General features: G+C 36.6%; 2 protein-coding genes and 1 long non-coding RNA gene across 3 annotated transcripts; 1 reads left to right on the top strand and 2 right to left on the bottom strand.

Annotated features, from left to right (window-relative positions):
- Positions 1-3,007: 3,007 nt before the first annotated feature.
- LOC115996408 lies at positions 3,008-5,476 on the bottom strand. The gene is made up of 2 exons (XM_031235613.1): positions 5,212-5,476; positions 3,008-3,585 (listed from the first exon to the last, which is right to left on the bottom strand). Exon 2 carries the CDS (start codon positions 3,547-3,549, stop codon positions 3,241-3,243), a length of 309 nt encoding a protein of 102 aa, XP_031091473.1. The 5' UTR covers positions 3,550-3,585; positions 5,212-5,476; the 3' UTR covers positions 3,008-3,240.
- Positions 5,477-6,776: 1,300 nt separating this feature from the next.
- On the bottom strand, positions 6,777-7,295 carry LOC115995869. The gene has a single exon (XM_031235017.1). The coding sequence runs from the start codon at positions 7,293-7,295 to the stop codon at positions 6,777-6,779; it is 519 nt and encodes a 172-aa protein (XP_031090877.1).
- A 2,786-nt stretch (positions 7,296-10,081) lies between these two features.
- Positions 10,082-11,677, top strand: LOC115997454. The gene is made up of 2 exons (XR_004093736.1): positions 10,082-10,343; positions 11,399-11,677. It is a non-coding gene; the product is annotated as an uncharacterized LOC115997454 (long non-coding RNA).
- Positions 11,678-18,765: the final 7,088 nt, after the last annotated feature.

The raw sequence follows: 18,765 nt of genomic DNA, 5'->3' as shown, positions 1-18,765 counted from the left end.
TCTGTTTTTGTTCAGCTTGGTATTAGTCACAGGCAATCTTGTGCGTACACACACGAACAGAATGGTCGTGTGGAACGGAAGCACAGGCATGTGGTTGAAACCGGGCTAGCACTTATGGCTCGTGCCTCTGTGCCGTCTCGGTTCTGGCATTTTGCTTTTGAGGCTGCTGTTTTCCTTATTAACAAAATGCCCTCGCATACTCTCCATAACTCTAGTCCTCATGTCTTAGTGCACAGATCTCAACCATCATATTCCTTTCTTCGTGTCTTTGGCTGTCTGTGCTATCCGCACTTACGGCCATATAATCGTCATAAACTGTCTTACAGGTCTTCTCCATGTGTCTTTCTGGGCTATCCTGATTCGTTTCGGGGTTATAGGTGCATGGACCTGCGTACTAATAAATTTTTTGTGTGCCGTCATGTGCGGTTTGATGAAGCTGTGTTTCCTTTTGGTGCTAAGTCTGTTTTGCAGGCTCCATCAGAATCTATTGCACGACCTTGGGCTGAATCTGTTTTTCATCCTGTGGCTGATCCATCTGTGGTAGCTCCCTCGCCTCCTGCTGATGTGGCTCAGAAGAGGCCTCGTGGTCGGCCACGTGGTCGTACTGTGCGTCCCACGGAGAGGTCTCACTCCATGGCCACTAGGAGTCGGTCTGTGGCTTCGGTTGCGGGTTTGACTGTGCAAGTTTCCTCTGTTGATCCTACTTGTTATACTCAGGCAGTCAAACACTCTGAATGGAGGGAGGCAATGGATCAGGAGTTCAATGCCTTGTTGCAGAATCAGACATGGTGCTTGGTTCCTCCCACTGCGTCTATGAATATTATTGGCTGCAAGTGGGTGTTTCGCACGAAAAGGAAGGCTGATGGATCTGTTGAGCGCTACAAGGCCAGGTTCGTGGCTAAAGGGTTTAATCAGGTCCCGGGTCAAGATTTCTTTGACACTTTCAGCCCGGTGGTTAAACCTACTACAGTCAGGTTGTTGCTCTCTCTTGCTCTTTCTTCTGGTTGGCTAGTCAGGCAATTGGATGTGCATAATGCATTCCTTAATGGTAATCTTACAGAAACTGTTTACATGCGTCAGCCTCCGGGGTATGTTGATTCTCAGCACCCTGATCATGTTTGCTTGTTGAAACGCTCCCTGTATGGTTTGAAGCAGGCTCCCCGGGCTTGGTTCACTCGTTTGCACACTTTTCTGTTATCTGCTGGTTTTAATGCCTCTAAAACTGATGTTTCGTTATTTTATTATTCTCGTGGATCGGCTACTGTTTACCTGCTTGTTTATGTGGATGATATTCTTGTTATGAGCAATGAGCATGGTGCATTGGAGGCTTTGCTCTACAAGCTCTCTAGTACTTTCAAGATTAGAGATCTTGGTGAGCCTGGGTTTTTCCTTGGGATTGAAACAGTCAAGTGTGCAGATGGAGTGTTGCTTTCTCAGCGCAGGTATATGACTGACATACTTAAACGAGCTGGTATGACAGACTGCAAACCTGTGTCTACACCTACTACGACTTCAAAGACAATATCTACCTGTACAGATCCATATGATGATCCCACGCAATACCGAAGCATTGCAGGTGCACTACAGTACCTAACTATCACGAGACCAGATTTATCCTTTGCAGTTAATCTGCTTTGTCAGCACATGCATGCTCCAACCACTGCACACTGGGAACAACTGAAACGTGTGTTAAGGTATGTTAAAGGTACTATGTCTTTGGGTCTGCGATTGAGAAAGTCAAGTTCAGGTGAGCTTCATGCATTCTCGGATTCTGACTGGGCTGGTTGTCCTACGGATAGAAAGTCTACTAGTGGGCATGCTGTGTTTCTTGGAACCAATCTAGTGTCCTGGGTATGCAAGAAACAAAGGACTGTTGCTCGATCTTCTACTGAAGCAGAGTACAAGGCTCTTGCAGATGTATGTGCTGAAGTTCTGTGGATCCTCTCTTTGCTGCGAGAAATAGGAATTTCACCTCTTCCAGTGCCCAAACTTTGGTGTGACAATCTTGGAGCTACTTATATGTGTGCTAATCCTATTTTTCATGCTCGCACAAAGCATGTCGAAATTGATTATCACTTTGTGAGAGACAGAGTGGCTGCAGGAGACATTCAGGTGCACTTTATTTCTACTAAGGATCAGCTAGCTGATATTTTCACCAAGTCACTCGCAGGTCCCCGGTTCTGCTTTTTACGTGACAAGCTACAGGTTACTTCCGTACCATCCGCTTGAGGGGGAGTATTAGGACTCTACATAATAGAGTCATACTATAAGTCTCAGTCCTAGTTTACTTATGATTCTCAGTCCTAGTTTACTTATGATTCTCTTGTATATATACTCTTGTATTCCTACAGTTATATTCAGTGAACTCTAATACAAACATAATTGTTCTCATCGTCTTTACTCTTTACAAATGATGACCTCCCAACTATGGACTATAAACCTATAAAGCTAATTTAGAAAGAAAAAATAACTTAAATGAGTCGATATATAATTCTTAATATTTTTTTTGGGCTTTATATTGGACCAAACTTAAATTTTTATTTATTGGATTTGACCAAGCCCAGTCTAAAATCTAATCAAACGTGGCTAACCTGATCCAAAAATAAACAGGTCAATGCAGGCCAACCCAAGCCCATCAGTTTGACACCTTCTCGAAAATTACAATTGTTATATCATGGACCCTTACATTGTGTAAACATATTATATGCTTTCAGTTAATAGATATGTGTATGTAAATAAGTTAAAGACACATATTATGTTGACTACAAACACATAATATGCTAAAAGCTTATTTACAAACATATAACCTATTAACTGAATGCACATAATAGCTGTCAAAAAAAAAAAAAAAAAACTGAATGCACATAATATATTAATTGCAACACAATATAAATGTCATTTTGAATCATGGTCCACAATGTAAGGTTAACTCTAATCTATGGTATAATTTGACCGAAAGTCACAACCATATATATTCACATAGAAATAAAACAATACCACGTCAACATGGTCAAGAAAATTTTGCTTCAATTGCACCGAAAAACATATACGTCAGAAACAGTGTCCATGCACTAACATGTACAACCAAAACTACCAACCTTAACAAGCCTCAGATAACCCAAAATGATTTGGGAGTACTACATCGAGCTGTAACTCTGTAAGCCTTTCAAAGAATATTAAAAAAAAAAAACAACGGTAAGTGAATCCACAAGATTAGACAGCCATCACCATGCTAGAACTTCAAATCTTCAATTTCCCTTTTGCCAGAGCAGCTCCTCCGCTTTTCAAAAGACAAGCTGCTTTCTCAGTGCCCTTCAACCCGAAGCAGGAGCTACTCTCGCCAAGAGTGATGGCGAAGTAGAGATAGATGGTGCAAAGAATAGCTAGCAAGCTCATAGAAGTTAGAAGGAACCGGTGGCGTTGAAGCATTGCCAACCAGCTGCTCCCTAATTCATCGCCTCGGGCATATAATTTTTTATACGACGGTGAGACTGAAAACACAGTCTGTGACCTCCTGTGAGGTGAGGATAGTTTGTCGTCAAGAGACATAGGTTCTGCCGGAATTTGCACTATCAGCCACGATTCCTGCACCATCATCAATCAACTTATTAGTAAGTAGAAGAGCCAAAAAGAAATTTGAACAATACGCTTACATTCTTGCACGCGCACTCACAAACATATACATAGCATTATAGAGAGCTCCAAGAACAAGCTGAAATGTGTATCTCTACATTTTATACATTGTGCACATACATATGCATCCTACTGCTAGCATTCATCCCAAGGTGCCCCAGCTTAGCAGCAAGATTATATTAGTTTGAAGGAGCAAATAACTGCAACATAAACAGTCATGCCACAAAGCAAACAGATTGAAATGTTTTTTTTTTTGTGTACCCAGGGTTCCCCCGGTTCGACAAAGTGACTAATCCCCTTGCTGAATTGTAGGCACTTCTAATGGGTGAGACAGCTGGCCTGCTCAATACCCAAAGCCAATGATCGAACACTCAACATTTGGTTAAATATGGATGAGTCCCTTCCACTCAACCACACCCCCCAAGTTAAACAGATTGAAATGTTGAATCACAAAACCAGCAGAGAAAACATAGAGAATGAAAAATTGAAGAATTAAAGTAAACGCAGCCATATGGTTAACAAAAATAGTACAAAGGTGTCCAGACAGGGTACACATGGAGATTGCAAGGTGCCCAATTTCAATTAGCTAGCTAGATCACCATAGAACTCCAGAGTCTGAAGAGATAGTCTAAGAAAATTGATGTGCTAAGTAACAACACCAGACTATATTGACACCAAAAGTTCTTCTCAAGTTAAATGAAAAATATTCACCATTATATGACCACTTAGAGTCCTCACCCAATCATATCCCAATTTGCAGCCTTCTGTTTAAACCTATTTATAAATTCATTAATAGCTCTGAGCAGCAAACGATATAAGGTCTGTCACCCCTCACACAATCAGGCATTGTTGTTGTATACATGATAAAGTGTACTACACTACAACATTGAGGATATAATAATCACACAAAAAACTCAAATTTTATCATACGTTAAAGTTCCTTTCTAGTTTAATCTTGACCAGAAACCTCGTGATACCAACCTTCCTTTCACCGTAAACCTCGTGATACCAACCTTCCTTTCACCGTAAACCTCGTGATACCAACCTTCCTTTCACCGTTTCATTCGTTCAATAAAAAAAGCAGGCATCGGATAATAAGGTCTGTCACCCCCAACAATCAGGCTTTTATTCATTTATGTATTATTATCGTGGTTTTTGTAAGTGTACAAAGTGCACTACACTTCAGCATTGAGGATATCATAATCATAGCGTTACCAAAAAAACACAAATTTTATCTAGTTTAATCTTTATACTACAGTCGGACCAGAAACCTCGTGATTCCAACCTTCCTTTCACCATTCATTCAAAAAAGCAGGCATGAGGCGTGCTCCGACTCACAAAATCTAGCATGTTCTATACGCCTAGACTAATTACCACCGTCAAAGTTCCGGAAACTCTCATTTAATTTCTCCATAATCCAATTCATGATACGCTTAATTACAAAATTAATCAAAACGGAAGAAAGCGAAGCAAAATCTGACAGAACAAAAGAGTCACAGCAGATCCGGAAAATGACAACGCATGCATATACACATCGCAGAAATTGAAAAGTGAGCGAGAGAGCAAAAACGGACTTACAATTTCAGGAAAACGGAGACGAAATTGGGCGTGTGAAATCGATGAAAATGGAAAGAGAATGAGGTATGAAAGGGAACGGCGGCTTTCCGGAAGTGCGTCGCGGCTGGTTGGGAGAGCGTAGAGCGATGAGGTGAGTGCATATTTTGGGTTTGTGACTCGCCGGATATTTCTATACACCGTTGGAAGATTTGACGAGTTTGTCTTTGGAGTCGTTGAAGGGTCCAATCGTGAATTTCGGCCTATCCATGGGCTCAATTCTGTGGCGCTCCATTGTATCTCACTTTAAAAATCACAGTCACGGTCTCACGGACTATAAATTTAGAAATACAACGATATCCACTTTTTATTATTGTTAGGGAAAATGACACTTTTTTCCCTACGTTACGTGGATATAATACTTTTTTCTCCTAACTTATTAAAGTGATAATTTTTTTCCCTTAGATATTTTAAAAGTGGCAGTTTTCTCCATGTAATGTTAAATTGACATTTTTGTCATTAAAATAACTATTTCATTTATTTTTATTCTCCAACTAATTATTACTAATATGTATGGAAGATCACGGTTCGATACGAACCTAATCGAACATTGTAGCAATTGAACCTAAATAGTATGGATGATTACGGTTACAATTCAAAACTGAAAAAAATAAAATAAAATAATTGTTGAATTTAGACTATTTTTAAATAAAAAATAAAATTATAAAAATAAATAAATAAATAAATAATTTTTGATTGGCGGTTCAAAATCGAAATTGGAACCGAACCGAACCGATTTATCAAAATAAGTGTTTGATAATTTTCACTATATATGATTGTGGTTCAGTTCCGATTCACGGTTCAACAATTATTTTATTTTATTTTATCGGTTTTGAATCGTAACCAGAACCGTCCATACTATTTCGGTATGATTGCTACAGTGTCTGGTTATGTTTGAACCGAATCGTGATCATCCATAGATATAAGTAATAATTTGTTGGAGAAGAAAAATAAATGAAATAGTTACGAAGTATTTTTAAGGACAAAAATGTTAATTTAACGTTACAGGGAAAAAACCGTCACTTTAATATCTCAGGCGGGAAGTACTATATTAAAAAGTGTCATTTTCCCTTATTATTATTATTACTAGCTATTGACCCGTGCGATGCACGGAATGATTATCAAGTAAAATGAATAATTGGAGAAAAAAAAAAGAGAAAATAATATTATTAATTAAAGAAATTACAAATTATTAAAGACCTCTTTGTAAACTACATTAGTAGTAGAATTACATTTTTTTTTATTCATCACGTACTAAAAAATTTTGTCCGTTTGGTTGACTTATTCTTAATGTCGCAACATATAATTGGTCATACACAAAAACTTGTTTCTTTAGTATCAAACTAATATTGGAAAGTGTCTGCCTAGGACTCTTGTTGATAGTAATTGCATACGACAACATTATTGAAAATTGTCTTATGTTGAACTTGAAAGGTGATCTTGGGTCTGATGGGGTGATAGTCATTCTAGCAATTAATACATTAGTCCCAGCATTAAGACCTGCAAATATGCTTCCTTCAACAACATGATTAGCCTAATTTGGTTACCACCAACCTAGTTCTATTGCATAATCCAAGACTATGATCAATGTTCCTTATTAACATTATAGGTAACCCCACTTTTAAAATCAAAGAATGATTTGGAAGACCGGATGCTCTTATGGTATTTAGGAATTCTGGTGTATGCACATCAGCAAGAACTAAACTTGAACCATCTCCTTTACACGTTGTGTCAGAACTTAGATATGTCTTTCTTTCACCTTCGGTTAAGTTTGACATATACTCATTGACTTCATTGACCACCTCTAATGTTGATGCTAGAATTGCACTGGTATTAAAACAACTTTCATCAATGTTTGCACCAGTAAAGTTGGGGAATGTACTTTTAACAATAGTGGCAATAGGATCACCAGTTGACTTCAATAACAATTCAGGTGGGTTATCAAAATCAGCGTAACCATCATTATCTACTCCAATAGTACCATCACCTATTGAAGTTAGCCAATTAGCAAATTCTTCCAATTTGTCTTGATGCACGCCAGGTTCCATTGAAGTTAATCTCAAATTCTTAGTTAGGCGCATTACTCTACAATGTCTCCAAAGATATGAAAAATTAATTGTTGCAGAGATAATGTCCTGTCTTGATTATTTTAGCACCACTAGTAAGATTTGCCTAAAGTCACTACCTAAAACTACTGTTTTCCCGCCAAAAGTCTTACTATCACTATCCTTATTACAAACCTTAATAAATCTCTCATTGTTTTATTTAACGTCTCAAAACAATGTTTGTGCAATTGTGCATCATTAATTGGTGCTTCATCCTAAATGATTAGTTTTGTTTCCTTCCCCTTTTGTTAAGTTAGACATATATTGATTAACTTCATTTACCAAAGGTAATACACCAAGTATAATAATACACATTAACAATCAAATCAATGATAGAATTTAGTTACAAATAAGGAATCTAACGCCAGTCATGAGCAACGTGACAATTGTTGGCAACCTCCCCCTACTACTCATATTTTTGCTAATTGTTCTTTTGCGCGTGATTGTTGGCGGGTATTGGATGATGCTTGGCAGCTAACCTATGTGGACTCCTTGGCTTCTTGGCTTGACGAAATGATGGAGGTGCTTCCTGGTCATATGCTTGAGAAAGTTGTAATGGTTTGTTGGGGGCTTTGGGAGAATAGAAATGCTAAGCTATGGTCAAACCAGTGCCGTGACCCCGCAACTCTGGTGCATCATGTTTTGTTTTATGCTCAAACCTGGCAGAATTTGAATGCTACTGTGAATGATACTAGCGCCAGTCATGAGTAACGTGACAATTGTTGGCAACCTCCCCCTGCTGGCTATTATAAGATGAACATCGATGTTGCTATGGATACCGATCGAAGATGTATGGGCTTTGGTTAGATTATTCGCGACGACTTTGGTAAAATCGTAGGGGTTCTTATGTCACGGGTTAATGGATTATATTCTGTCAAAGAGGCTGAAGCTATGGGGGCTCGGGAGGCCCTTAGTTGGATAAAGAAAAAGGGATGGACGCGAGTGATTCTTGAAACTGATGCAAAAGTGGTAACTCAAGCTGTTTACAATGGTGATTTCCTTACCTCGATTAGGGCCATTGTTCATGAGATTCGTGATCTTTTGAGTGATTTACCTTATGTTAAATTTCTTTTTGCGAGGCGTAGTAGTAATGTGTTTGCTCATGTTATAGCCAAAAGAGCTCTTTGTAATGTTGCGAGGGAGCGGGTTGAGTACTTGGACTTTTTACTTCGTTTGGTTTAATATAAAGTTTGGTTTTGTTTGGTTTTCAAAAAAAAAAAAAAACTCTTAACCATTATTACAATTTTCTTCCATTTCTGTTGGCTGGGAAACATCATGTTGATACTACAATATTAAAAGAGTTAATACCACAAATGGTCTTCTGACTATTGGGGTAGTACTCATTTTAGTCCTCGACTTTCAATTCGACCACAAATGGTCCTCTGACTTTCATTTTTTACTACAAATAGTCCTTTGTTAAAATTTCTATTAAATAAGTGTTAAATTTAGGGATATTATCGTCAAATTGATATATATAATGGTCATAAAATAAAAATGTTTAGAATTTTTCACCAACAAGCATAATTGAAACAATTAACAAATATAAATACTCCTAAATAAAAAGACAATACACCTTATTCTCGTAATTATGCATACAAAATGAAGATTTAATATTAGTGCTATCTGCTTTAATTTAACCAACAGATTAAAATGGAAGAATTTTTTTAAAAAAACCTTACTTTCATCATTTTCATGGTTGTTCATACATGGCAATTAATAGTTTTCACTTTTCATTAATCGATCAAACATTTTGTTTGGGACATAACTGAAGGGTGACACCGTTGACTTAATATAATTAATCAAGTACAAATTGCGAGCATTAATCATGGATTTTTATTTTATTTGTTCATTTATATAATTTGTCACGTCCATTTTGTTTTTATATTTATTAACTTAATGTTTATTAATGTTTGAAATTAATTATGTTGTCATATAATTCTAAAAAAGAAGTAATCATAATAATATTAATCAATTTGACGATATTACCCTTAGATTTAACACCTATTTAACAGAAATTTTAACAGAGGACTATTTGTGGTCAAAAATAAAAGTCAAAGGACCATTTGTAGTCGAATTGAAAGTTCTAAAAAGAGTACTAGCCCAATAGTCAGAGGACCATTTGTGGTATTAACTCATATTAAAATAAATAACTATCAAAAGAATAATAAGAATTATTCAAAATTCAAATATGATAATATTCTAAAACACATAACAAATATATTTTACACACTAACTTATTATGTTAATTTAAAAGTTTATTGTTAGGTTAGAATGATAAGCAACATTTGTATTATTATTTGAATTTGAAATAACAAATTTAATTATATAGCTAACATATTGAAATAAAATTTGTTAATAAAAGAAAGAATGTGAAATTAAGAGATCTTTTAAAAAGAAAATAAAAATTACAAATTATTAAACATTAAATATTTTTTATTACTAAATTTGAATAATATTTTTATCATCTTATAATATGATATGTATAATATATAGTAGCATAATAAATATTATAAGACAACAAAATATAACAAAATAAAAAACATATATAATCAGGCCAACAAATATTTTTATAACTAATTTATGCCTAATATTTTAATGCAATCCAATTTCATTCAAGCCTAAACAATACCCAAACTCAGCCCAGTAATCCGACCCAATAAACGAAATATAAAAGCGAAAAAAAAAAGGTTAAAAACCCTACCCTCTCACTCAGCTGATGATTTGCATTCTCTCGCCGCGCCCCTTCTCTCTTGCCTTACTCCCGATTCTCTCTATCTCCCTCCTCCAATCTGCCACCAATCAGTATTCTAGAGACTAATCACCATGCCAATTCCGATTTAGTCTCTGAACATCAACCCTAGGTTTTGTACTTCGTTATTCGTAATCTTTGTGGATTAAAAGCTCAGTTCTGGAATTTCGGAGTAGCGATCATCATCTTCAGTTCATAAAATTAAAGTTTGGCAAGGATTGCAGTGTCGATTTGAAGAAGCGGTCGAAAACCCTAACTAACCTATCTTTTTAATTGCTTCAGTCGGTTTACTCTTTATTTAGTTATATAGATTTCTCTAAATGTATGTTTTTGTGTTTGTTGGATTAATAAATTATTGTCGATTTATTCGTGTATTTCAATTAGGTTTTTCTATAAAATTTAGAGTAAATTTTCTAAAACTTTATTTGGAGTTATGTTGTATTTATGTAAATATTTATGAAGGATTTTGGAGGTCAAAATATTTATTATGCTCACAAATAATTTATGCTCATAAATTACATTCTAGAAGAAGACATCATTAGGTAATAATGAACCTTTGCAATATCTAATTTTGTAAAAGGCATATACCCTGCAAAATACTCTCCTTCCCATAAAGCTTCCCAGGACCCATGCTTCTTACTACAGGCTTATTTGTGTGTTTTAAATCCTGTGTTTGTTTCAATGTCCAATGTTATTCTCTTCATTTTGCATAATAAGCAGAGAAGCCCTTGTCACTGAACTTGTGGACTTCATTCTTGCTGCTCGTTTTGCTGGAAATTTGAAAAGAGAATCAAATTCAGTCGATTCAAAAGAAAATGACCAGGTTTTTTTTATGATATAATAATCATTCACTTGATCAATTTATTCTCACTGTTATTAAATCTTTTTCTAGTGAGGTATGTTTGTACAGTTGTGCATTTATGATTAGTGATTTAAAGCTTCTAACCTGTGGGGTTTGCTGGAAAAGGATATCCATAGCCTTGTGTGCAATTGGACATATCATTTCTTTCATAAGATGCCTCTTCAACAATTGCACACAAGGCTACAAGGCTATGGATATCCTTTTTCCAGCAAACCCCACAGCTTAGAGGCTTTAAATCACTAATCATAAATGCACAGCAGTACAAGCATACCTCACTAGAAAAAAAATTTAATAACAGTGAGAGCAAATTGATCAACTGAAAATTTAATAACAGTGAGAGCAAATTGATCAACTTAATGATTATTATATCATTAAAAAGAACCTGATCATTTTCTTTTGCATCGACTGAATTTGATTCTCTTTCCAAATTTCCAGCAATCCGAGCAGCAAGAATGAAGTCCACAAGTTCAGTGACAAGGGCTTCTCTGCCTATTATGCAAAATGAAGATAATAACATTAGACATTGAAGCAGACACATGATTTAAAACACACAAATAAGCCTCTTGTAAGAAGCATGGGGTCTTGGGAAGAAGAATATTTTGCAAAGATATATGCCTCTTACAAAATTGGATATTGCAAAGGTTCACTATTACCTGATGATGTCTTCTTCTAGAATGTAATTTGTGAGCATAATAAATATTTTTACCTCCAAAATCCTTCATAAATATTTACATAAATACAGCATAAACTCCAAAGAAAGTTTTAGAAAATTTACTCTAAATTTTATTTAAAAAAAAAACCTAATTGAAATAACGAATAAATTGACAATAATTTATTAATCCAACAAACACAAAATCATTTAGAGAAATCTATAAAACTAAATAAAGAGTAAACCGACTGAAAAAATTAAAAGAGGTTAACTTATCTCAGTTAGGGTTTTCGACTGCTTCTTCAAATCGACACTATAGTGAAGGAAAGACATATTTGAGTTCTGACACAACGTGTAAGGAGATGGTTCAAGTTCAGTTCTTGTTGATGTGCATACACCAGAATTCCCAAATACCTTCCAAATCATTCTTTGACTTTAAAAGTGGGGTTACCTATAATGTTAATGAGGAACATTGATCATAGTCTTGGATTATGCAATAGAACTAGGTTGGTGATAACCAAATTAGCTAATCATGTTGTTGAAGGAAGCATATTGGCAGGTCCTAATGTTGGGACTAAGGTATTAATTGCTAGAATGACTATGACCCCATCAAATCCAAGATTACCTTTTAAGTTCAACATAAGACAATTTCTTGTTGTCGTATGCAATGACTATCAACAAGAGCAAAGGGCAGGCATTTTCTAATGTTGGTTTGATACTAAAGAAACCATTTTTTGTGCATGACCAATTATATGTTGCGGCATCAAGAATAAGTCAATCAGATGGACTAAAATTTTTAGTATGTGATGAATCAAAAGAAAATTGTAATTCTACTACTAATGTAGTTTACAAAGAGGTCTTTAATAATTTGTAATTTCTTTAATTAATAATATTATTTTTTCTTTTTTTTTTCTCTAATAATTTATTTTACTTGATATATTATCATTTCGTGCATCGCACATGTCAATAGCTAGTTTGAGTAAATTTGCGGTGCTCTTCCTAATATCAATAAATGTCTATAGAATAATAAATCTAAGAAGTTAAGCACAAAAGTAATTGAAGGACAAAAAGTTTTATTTTAGTTTTTTTTTCCATCCAATTTACTGTATTTATAGTTATTTTCAACGACAAAACCACCACCTAAATATATAGGCCCTGTTTCGTAAATAATCAGCCTATCAACCAATTTTGACTTATTTGACCACTATTAGTTATTTGGTTAATAAGTTTTTTCAACTCCAAAATGCTAAAATTCAAAAGGCTACTCAAAGCAGCATTTTCAGTTAGCTTTTTGAGAAAAGAAATTATACCAAAAAGCTATTAGCTAACAACCAATTTATCAAACAACTTTTTACAATCAGCTAATGTTATCAACAAATTATACATTCTAACTCATACAGCCAACCCAATCAGCCAACAACCATTTACCAAACAGGGCCATAATTATTTTTTGAAAGAAAAATCACAAGAAAGAAGTTTCAGTCAAACTCACTCTCACTCAGGTTATTGATTGGCGAAGTTCCTAATTTATATGAATACTTTCGTTGGGGTATTAAGTATGTATAAAGAAAAGGTTGCATTGTTGCAAGCATCATCAAATTATACCATGGACCAGGTCTGGTCTACAATGCATTTATTGTAAACTTTAATCCAAAAATAACTTTTAGATTCTATATTTGTAGTTTTCACATTCTGTACTTTACAATTGATCTTTTTTGTACATGTAGCTATCATATTATGTTTCAGCAATTATCAAACTATTTATTTATATATACAGAAACTATTAACTGTAAGTACATAATGTGTTAACTGAAGTTATAGAATTTTTGTATCAAAGTTTACAATACAATATGAACTATGGTCCATGATATAACAATTGGCAAGCATCGAAGACTAGAACCTACCTACCGTAATGGAAAATTTCACCGTGGATTGTGGTCCACATGAACCATGGTCAAAATGATGTTATATTAAGTTTTTTTCGTTAATAATAGTAGACAATAAATTTCATTATAGTTTATGTAGCAACTTCTTTCATTATTCAATTTCATTTTATAGTTTATACATACAGTGGTTTCATTACAATACTACTACAGTATCATTCTAATTCAATTATAATTTCATTTGACAATAATATGCACTCAATATGTAAGACCTACTGTTCAAAGCATTTTATACACAATATAGTTTAATTATAGAATCATTAAAATAATAATAATAATAATAATAATAATAATAATAATATTATTATTATTATTATTATTAACTACAATTTAATTTCATAATACACACTCAATATGTTAAACATGCTATTCAATTTGATTTTATACACGTTATAATTTCATTACAGCACCACCAAAGTATCATTCTAATTAAACTACAATTTTATTTAACAATATACGTTCTTCTAATTAAACTACAATTTCATATTACATTATACATTCAATATGTGAAACTTAGTATTTAGTTTCATTTTATGCACAATGTAATTTCAGTTCCATTTGACAATATACACTCAATATAATAACAGCTGCTGTTTTGGCAATCGCTTTTGATGAATGTCAATCAAGTATCATAAGCAAATCCCCAGTTGTTCAATCAGAGTCATGCTTTGATAAATGATCACTAAGCATAGTGACTTTGTAATCTTCTGCCCTACAGTAACTAGGTGCCCTAAATTCTCTCTCGCTGTCTTCCTCTTCAATGGCGGCACCGTCGGGGGCCGCCGCAAATCCACCGCGATCTTTTGCGGATATCCTCTCCTCTAGCTCTAATGAGGCACCTATCCGACCGCCAGAAAGATACAAAGGCATGCCAGCAGTCACCTTCTCAGATGAAGATATCCACTTTTTTGCTTCCGACTTGAGATTTGCACTGATAGGAAAGTTTACGAAAGGGCGTCCGTTAATGGCTATTCTCCGCAAATCCTTTGATCTTATTGGATTTGGAGGAGCTTTCAATCTCGGCCTCATAGACCATCGACATATTCTGATCAATTTTGACAGGGAAGAAGACTTCTAGCGCTGCTGGTTAAGAAAATCTTGGTCGATTCAAGGTTTCATCATGAAGATATTCAAATGGACACTGGACTTTCGACCAGATATGGAATCCCCTATTGTTCCGGTATGGATTGCTTTAGAAGATCTGCCTGCTCATCTCCAACATAAACGCGCAATCTTCACAATAGCGAGCCTTATAGGATCTCCCTTAAAAGCTGACTACTCGACTCTTACCCACAATCGCCCCTCAGTTTCCAGAGTATGTGTTGAGCTTAATGTGTCCAACCCTATTCCGCAGTCTGTTTGGATCACAAATGGCTCGTATGGAGGTTTTGCTCAGCCCGTAATATATGAATATATCCCTTCTTACTGTCAATCTTGCAAAAGATTTGGTCATCTGGCCCCAGATTGCAAAGTAGGTCACTCTTTTACTTAGCAACAGCGTCAAGTAGATGTTTCTCTGCACCAATCAGTCGCAACCCAGGAAGCTATTAAGCCAACTCAAAAGCAACCAGTGCCCCCAAGAAAGAGATGGCGCCCAATTACAGAGCCAGTGACAGAGCAACCACCTGCAGAGCAAGAAAAATCCAGCAATCACTCAATGGTTAATCTAGANCCAGTGCCCCCAAGAAAGAGATGGCGCCCAATTACAGAGCCAGTGACAGAGCAACCACCTGCAGAGCAAGAAAAATCCAGCAATCACTCAATGGTTAATCTAGAAGCCAATGCTGAATCCAGCAATCACTCAATGGTTAATCTAGAAGCCAATGCTGATACATCACAGGAACTTGTGGTACCTGACAACAACTTTAATCTTGGACCTTCCCTTCTAGATGATCAAAGGCCGCATGTTGAAAGCAGAACTGATATTATGGCTGGTCATCTCTCAGACGGTGAGGAAATACATGATTTTACTCGGATACCTATTGAATCCTGGAAAGAGGCTAGTCGAAAGTTTACAGCAAAATTATCCAAGCCAGATCTGAAAGGATTCATCACTGTCACCCACAACATGCGTAAACCAAGAAAAGATTACTCAGCCTAATCAACTACAGTCACTACTCGTTTGGCAGCGGGTAAGATCGCGAGAGTTAACTTCTCTCACAGATTAAAATGAAGATTCTCTGTTGGAACATTCAGGGCCTGCTCTCCTCATGTCGTAGGCTCAAACGAATTATCAGACGCGAGAATCTTGGTTTGATTGCTATTATGGAGCCTTTCCTTTCTCCTAACCGTATTGAGGATTTTGCTCGGAGGCTTAATCTGCAATTCTTCTTTGCTTCTACCAAAAGTAAGATATGGCTTTTTTGGTCAGGGGATTTCTCTATTAACGTTGTCACAGATGCTGAACAATTTGTCCACTGCAAAGTTTCATATTCTTGTTGGAATTTTGACTTTGATTTTATTGCAATTTATGCTAAACACACCCGAGCCAATCGATACGCCTTATGGTCACATCTAAGTACCTTAATCTCTACCACGGAACCGCTATTGATTGGAGGAGACTTCAACACAATTTCCACTATTTCGGAACACCGAGGTAATGCAACACCAGATTTGGGAGGAATCTTAGACTTCTCAACGTTTATCTCAAATCAATCGCTTCTTGATATAGCAACAACAGGTGGTCTTTATACTTGGACGGGCATGCGAACTACCGGGAGGGTGTGGAAAAGACTTGACAGATTCCTCATGACAGCAGCTTTCTGGGATTTTTTCACAGATATTAGAACTGAGCTAAGAAGTAAAGCCACTTCAAACCACTCACCTATACTGCTTACGGCAGACAGGTCTGATTTTACTATCCCCAAACAGTTCCGCTTCCAAAATATGTGGTTATCTCACACTGGTTTCAAAGAAGTGGTATCTTCTAATTGGACTCAACCTGTTGATGGAGGAGGCATGAGAGCACTGGCATATAAACTCAAACGTTTAAAGCAATCTCTTAAATCTTGGAACAAGGAGGTCTTCGGGAATATTTTTGATCGTGTCAAAGATCTGGAACTATCAGTTGCTAAAGTAGAACGCCAGTTCGATGAAGATCCAACAGAGGCGAATCGAGAAAACCTAAGTAAAGAACAAGCTTTACTTCTCCATGCTCTCTATCAAGAAGAAATCTTTTGGAAGCAAAAGGCTAGAATAAAATGGCTTCGTGAAGGAGATGCAAATACAAAAATTTTTCATGAAGCAGTCAAGGACAGGCATCGTAGGCAGCGAATCAGTTCAATAAGGAATTCCGATGGCATCATACTTACAAACCAGCTGGATATCCATAATGAAGCAGTCAACTTCTTCACTAATTTATTCACAGATGAAGACTGCTCTGGCCTTGACATAGCGCTGCAGTCAATATCAAATGCTTTGACAGATGAAGAATCTATGATGCTCACATCAACAGTCTCCCGCCAACAAATCAAAGAAGCAGTTTGGGACTTGGACCCTGACAGTGCAACCAGGCCAGATGGTTTCTCAGGTTCATTCTACCGAAATTGCTGGGACATCATCCATAAAGATGTATACATGGCGGTCTTAGACTTCTTTGCAGGAGTCCCGATTCCTAAAGCAATTGCAAGTGCTCAAATTGTTTTAATTCCCAAAAAGAATAACCCAGATTCTTTCTCTGACTTCAGACCAATTTGCTTATGCTCCTTTGCCAACAAAATCTTCACGAGAATCATCACCACGAGACTGCGACAGATTCTCCCCAATCTGATATCCCGGGAACAGACAGGCTTTATTGAGGGACGAAGTATTCAGGATAATGTGTTATTAGCCTCAGAATTGATCCATTTTCTAGACAAGAGATGCCGAGGCTCCAATGTTGCAATTAAGTTGGATATGATGAAAGCTTTTGATAGACTAGCATGGCCTTTTTTAAAACAATTGCTTATCCGGTTTGGCTTTCCAGATGTTTTTGTTCACTTAATTATGAACAATTTGACAGCCACCAGACTCTCAATCATGGTGAACGGAATTAGTTGTGGCTACTTTCAACCTACTCGGGGAGTTAAACAAGGAGACCCCCTTTCTCCAATATTGTTTATTCTAGCATCGGAGGCCTTCTCACGTATGTTAATCAACAACATTGGGATAGGTTTAATTTCCCCATATGCAACATCTTTGGGCTGCCCAACTATCACCCACCTCGCGTTTGCAGATGACATCATTATTTTTGTCAATGGTGGCACCTCATCACTACGAAGGCTATCAAATATCCTTGAAATATATCAAGCAGCCTCGGGTCAACGAATCAACTACCATAAGAGCTTCTTTGTCACCTCCAAGCATTGCTCCACACAGCGCATTAATGCCATGGAACGTACTCTTAAGATGCAGCGATCGACTCTACCTTTCAGGTATCTTGGCATCAACTTATTCCGGGGCAGAAACAGAGTGCTTTACTATCAACATATTTTGGAGACAATTGATCGCAAACTGCTGGGATGGCAACGAAAACTCTTATCTCCAGGTGGCCGTCTGACTCTCATAAAACACGTGCTTACAGCTATCCCTCTCTACTCCTTGGCGATTACCCAACTCCCCAAGCAAATAATCAAAAACATCAAACAGCGTATGGCACGCTTCTTCTGGGGAAACCTTGACGGGAAACCAAAGCACCAATGGGCCTCTTGGACTAAGTTGTGTTATCCTGTGGAAGAGGGAGGTATGGGAATTCGATCACTGACCGCGGTTCAACAAGCAAATACAGCTCGGTTATGGTATAAATTCTGTAATGATTCATCCATATGGACGGATTTCATGCGGATTAGATATGCTGATGGAGTGAGACATTCATCGCGCTCCCATGTCTGGANTGAGACATTCATCGCGCTCCCATGTCTGGAAGAGAATGGTTGATATATCTGAGACTCTTGACAACTGCATGATCACAACAGACAACAACGTTATCTGGAAATTATCAAACTCTAGAAAATTTACAATGGACTCAGCGTATGAATTCTTCCGTCCAAAGGCAGGCATCACAATGTCATCAAAAAACATTTGGGTAAAGCCTCTTCCAATTAAAATGTCCATTTTCATGTGGAAACTCCTCCGCGGACTTATTCCGCTACCAGACTGTTTGATGTGTTTTGGAATCCATCTGCCATCAGTTTGTCCATTTTGCTGGAATGCTGAAGCAACTATGGAGCATT

Source organism: Ipomoea triloba, chromosome 11, assembly GCF_003576645.1.
Source record: "Ipomoea triloba cultivar NCNSP0323 chromosome 11, ASM357664v1".
NCBI classification, from domain to species: domain Eukaryota; kingdom Viridiplantae; phylum Streptophyta; class Magnoliopsida; order Solanales; family Convolvulaceae; genus Ipomoea; species Ipomoea triloba.
This window is presented reverse-complemented; position numbering and strand designations above follow the sequence as displayed.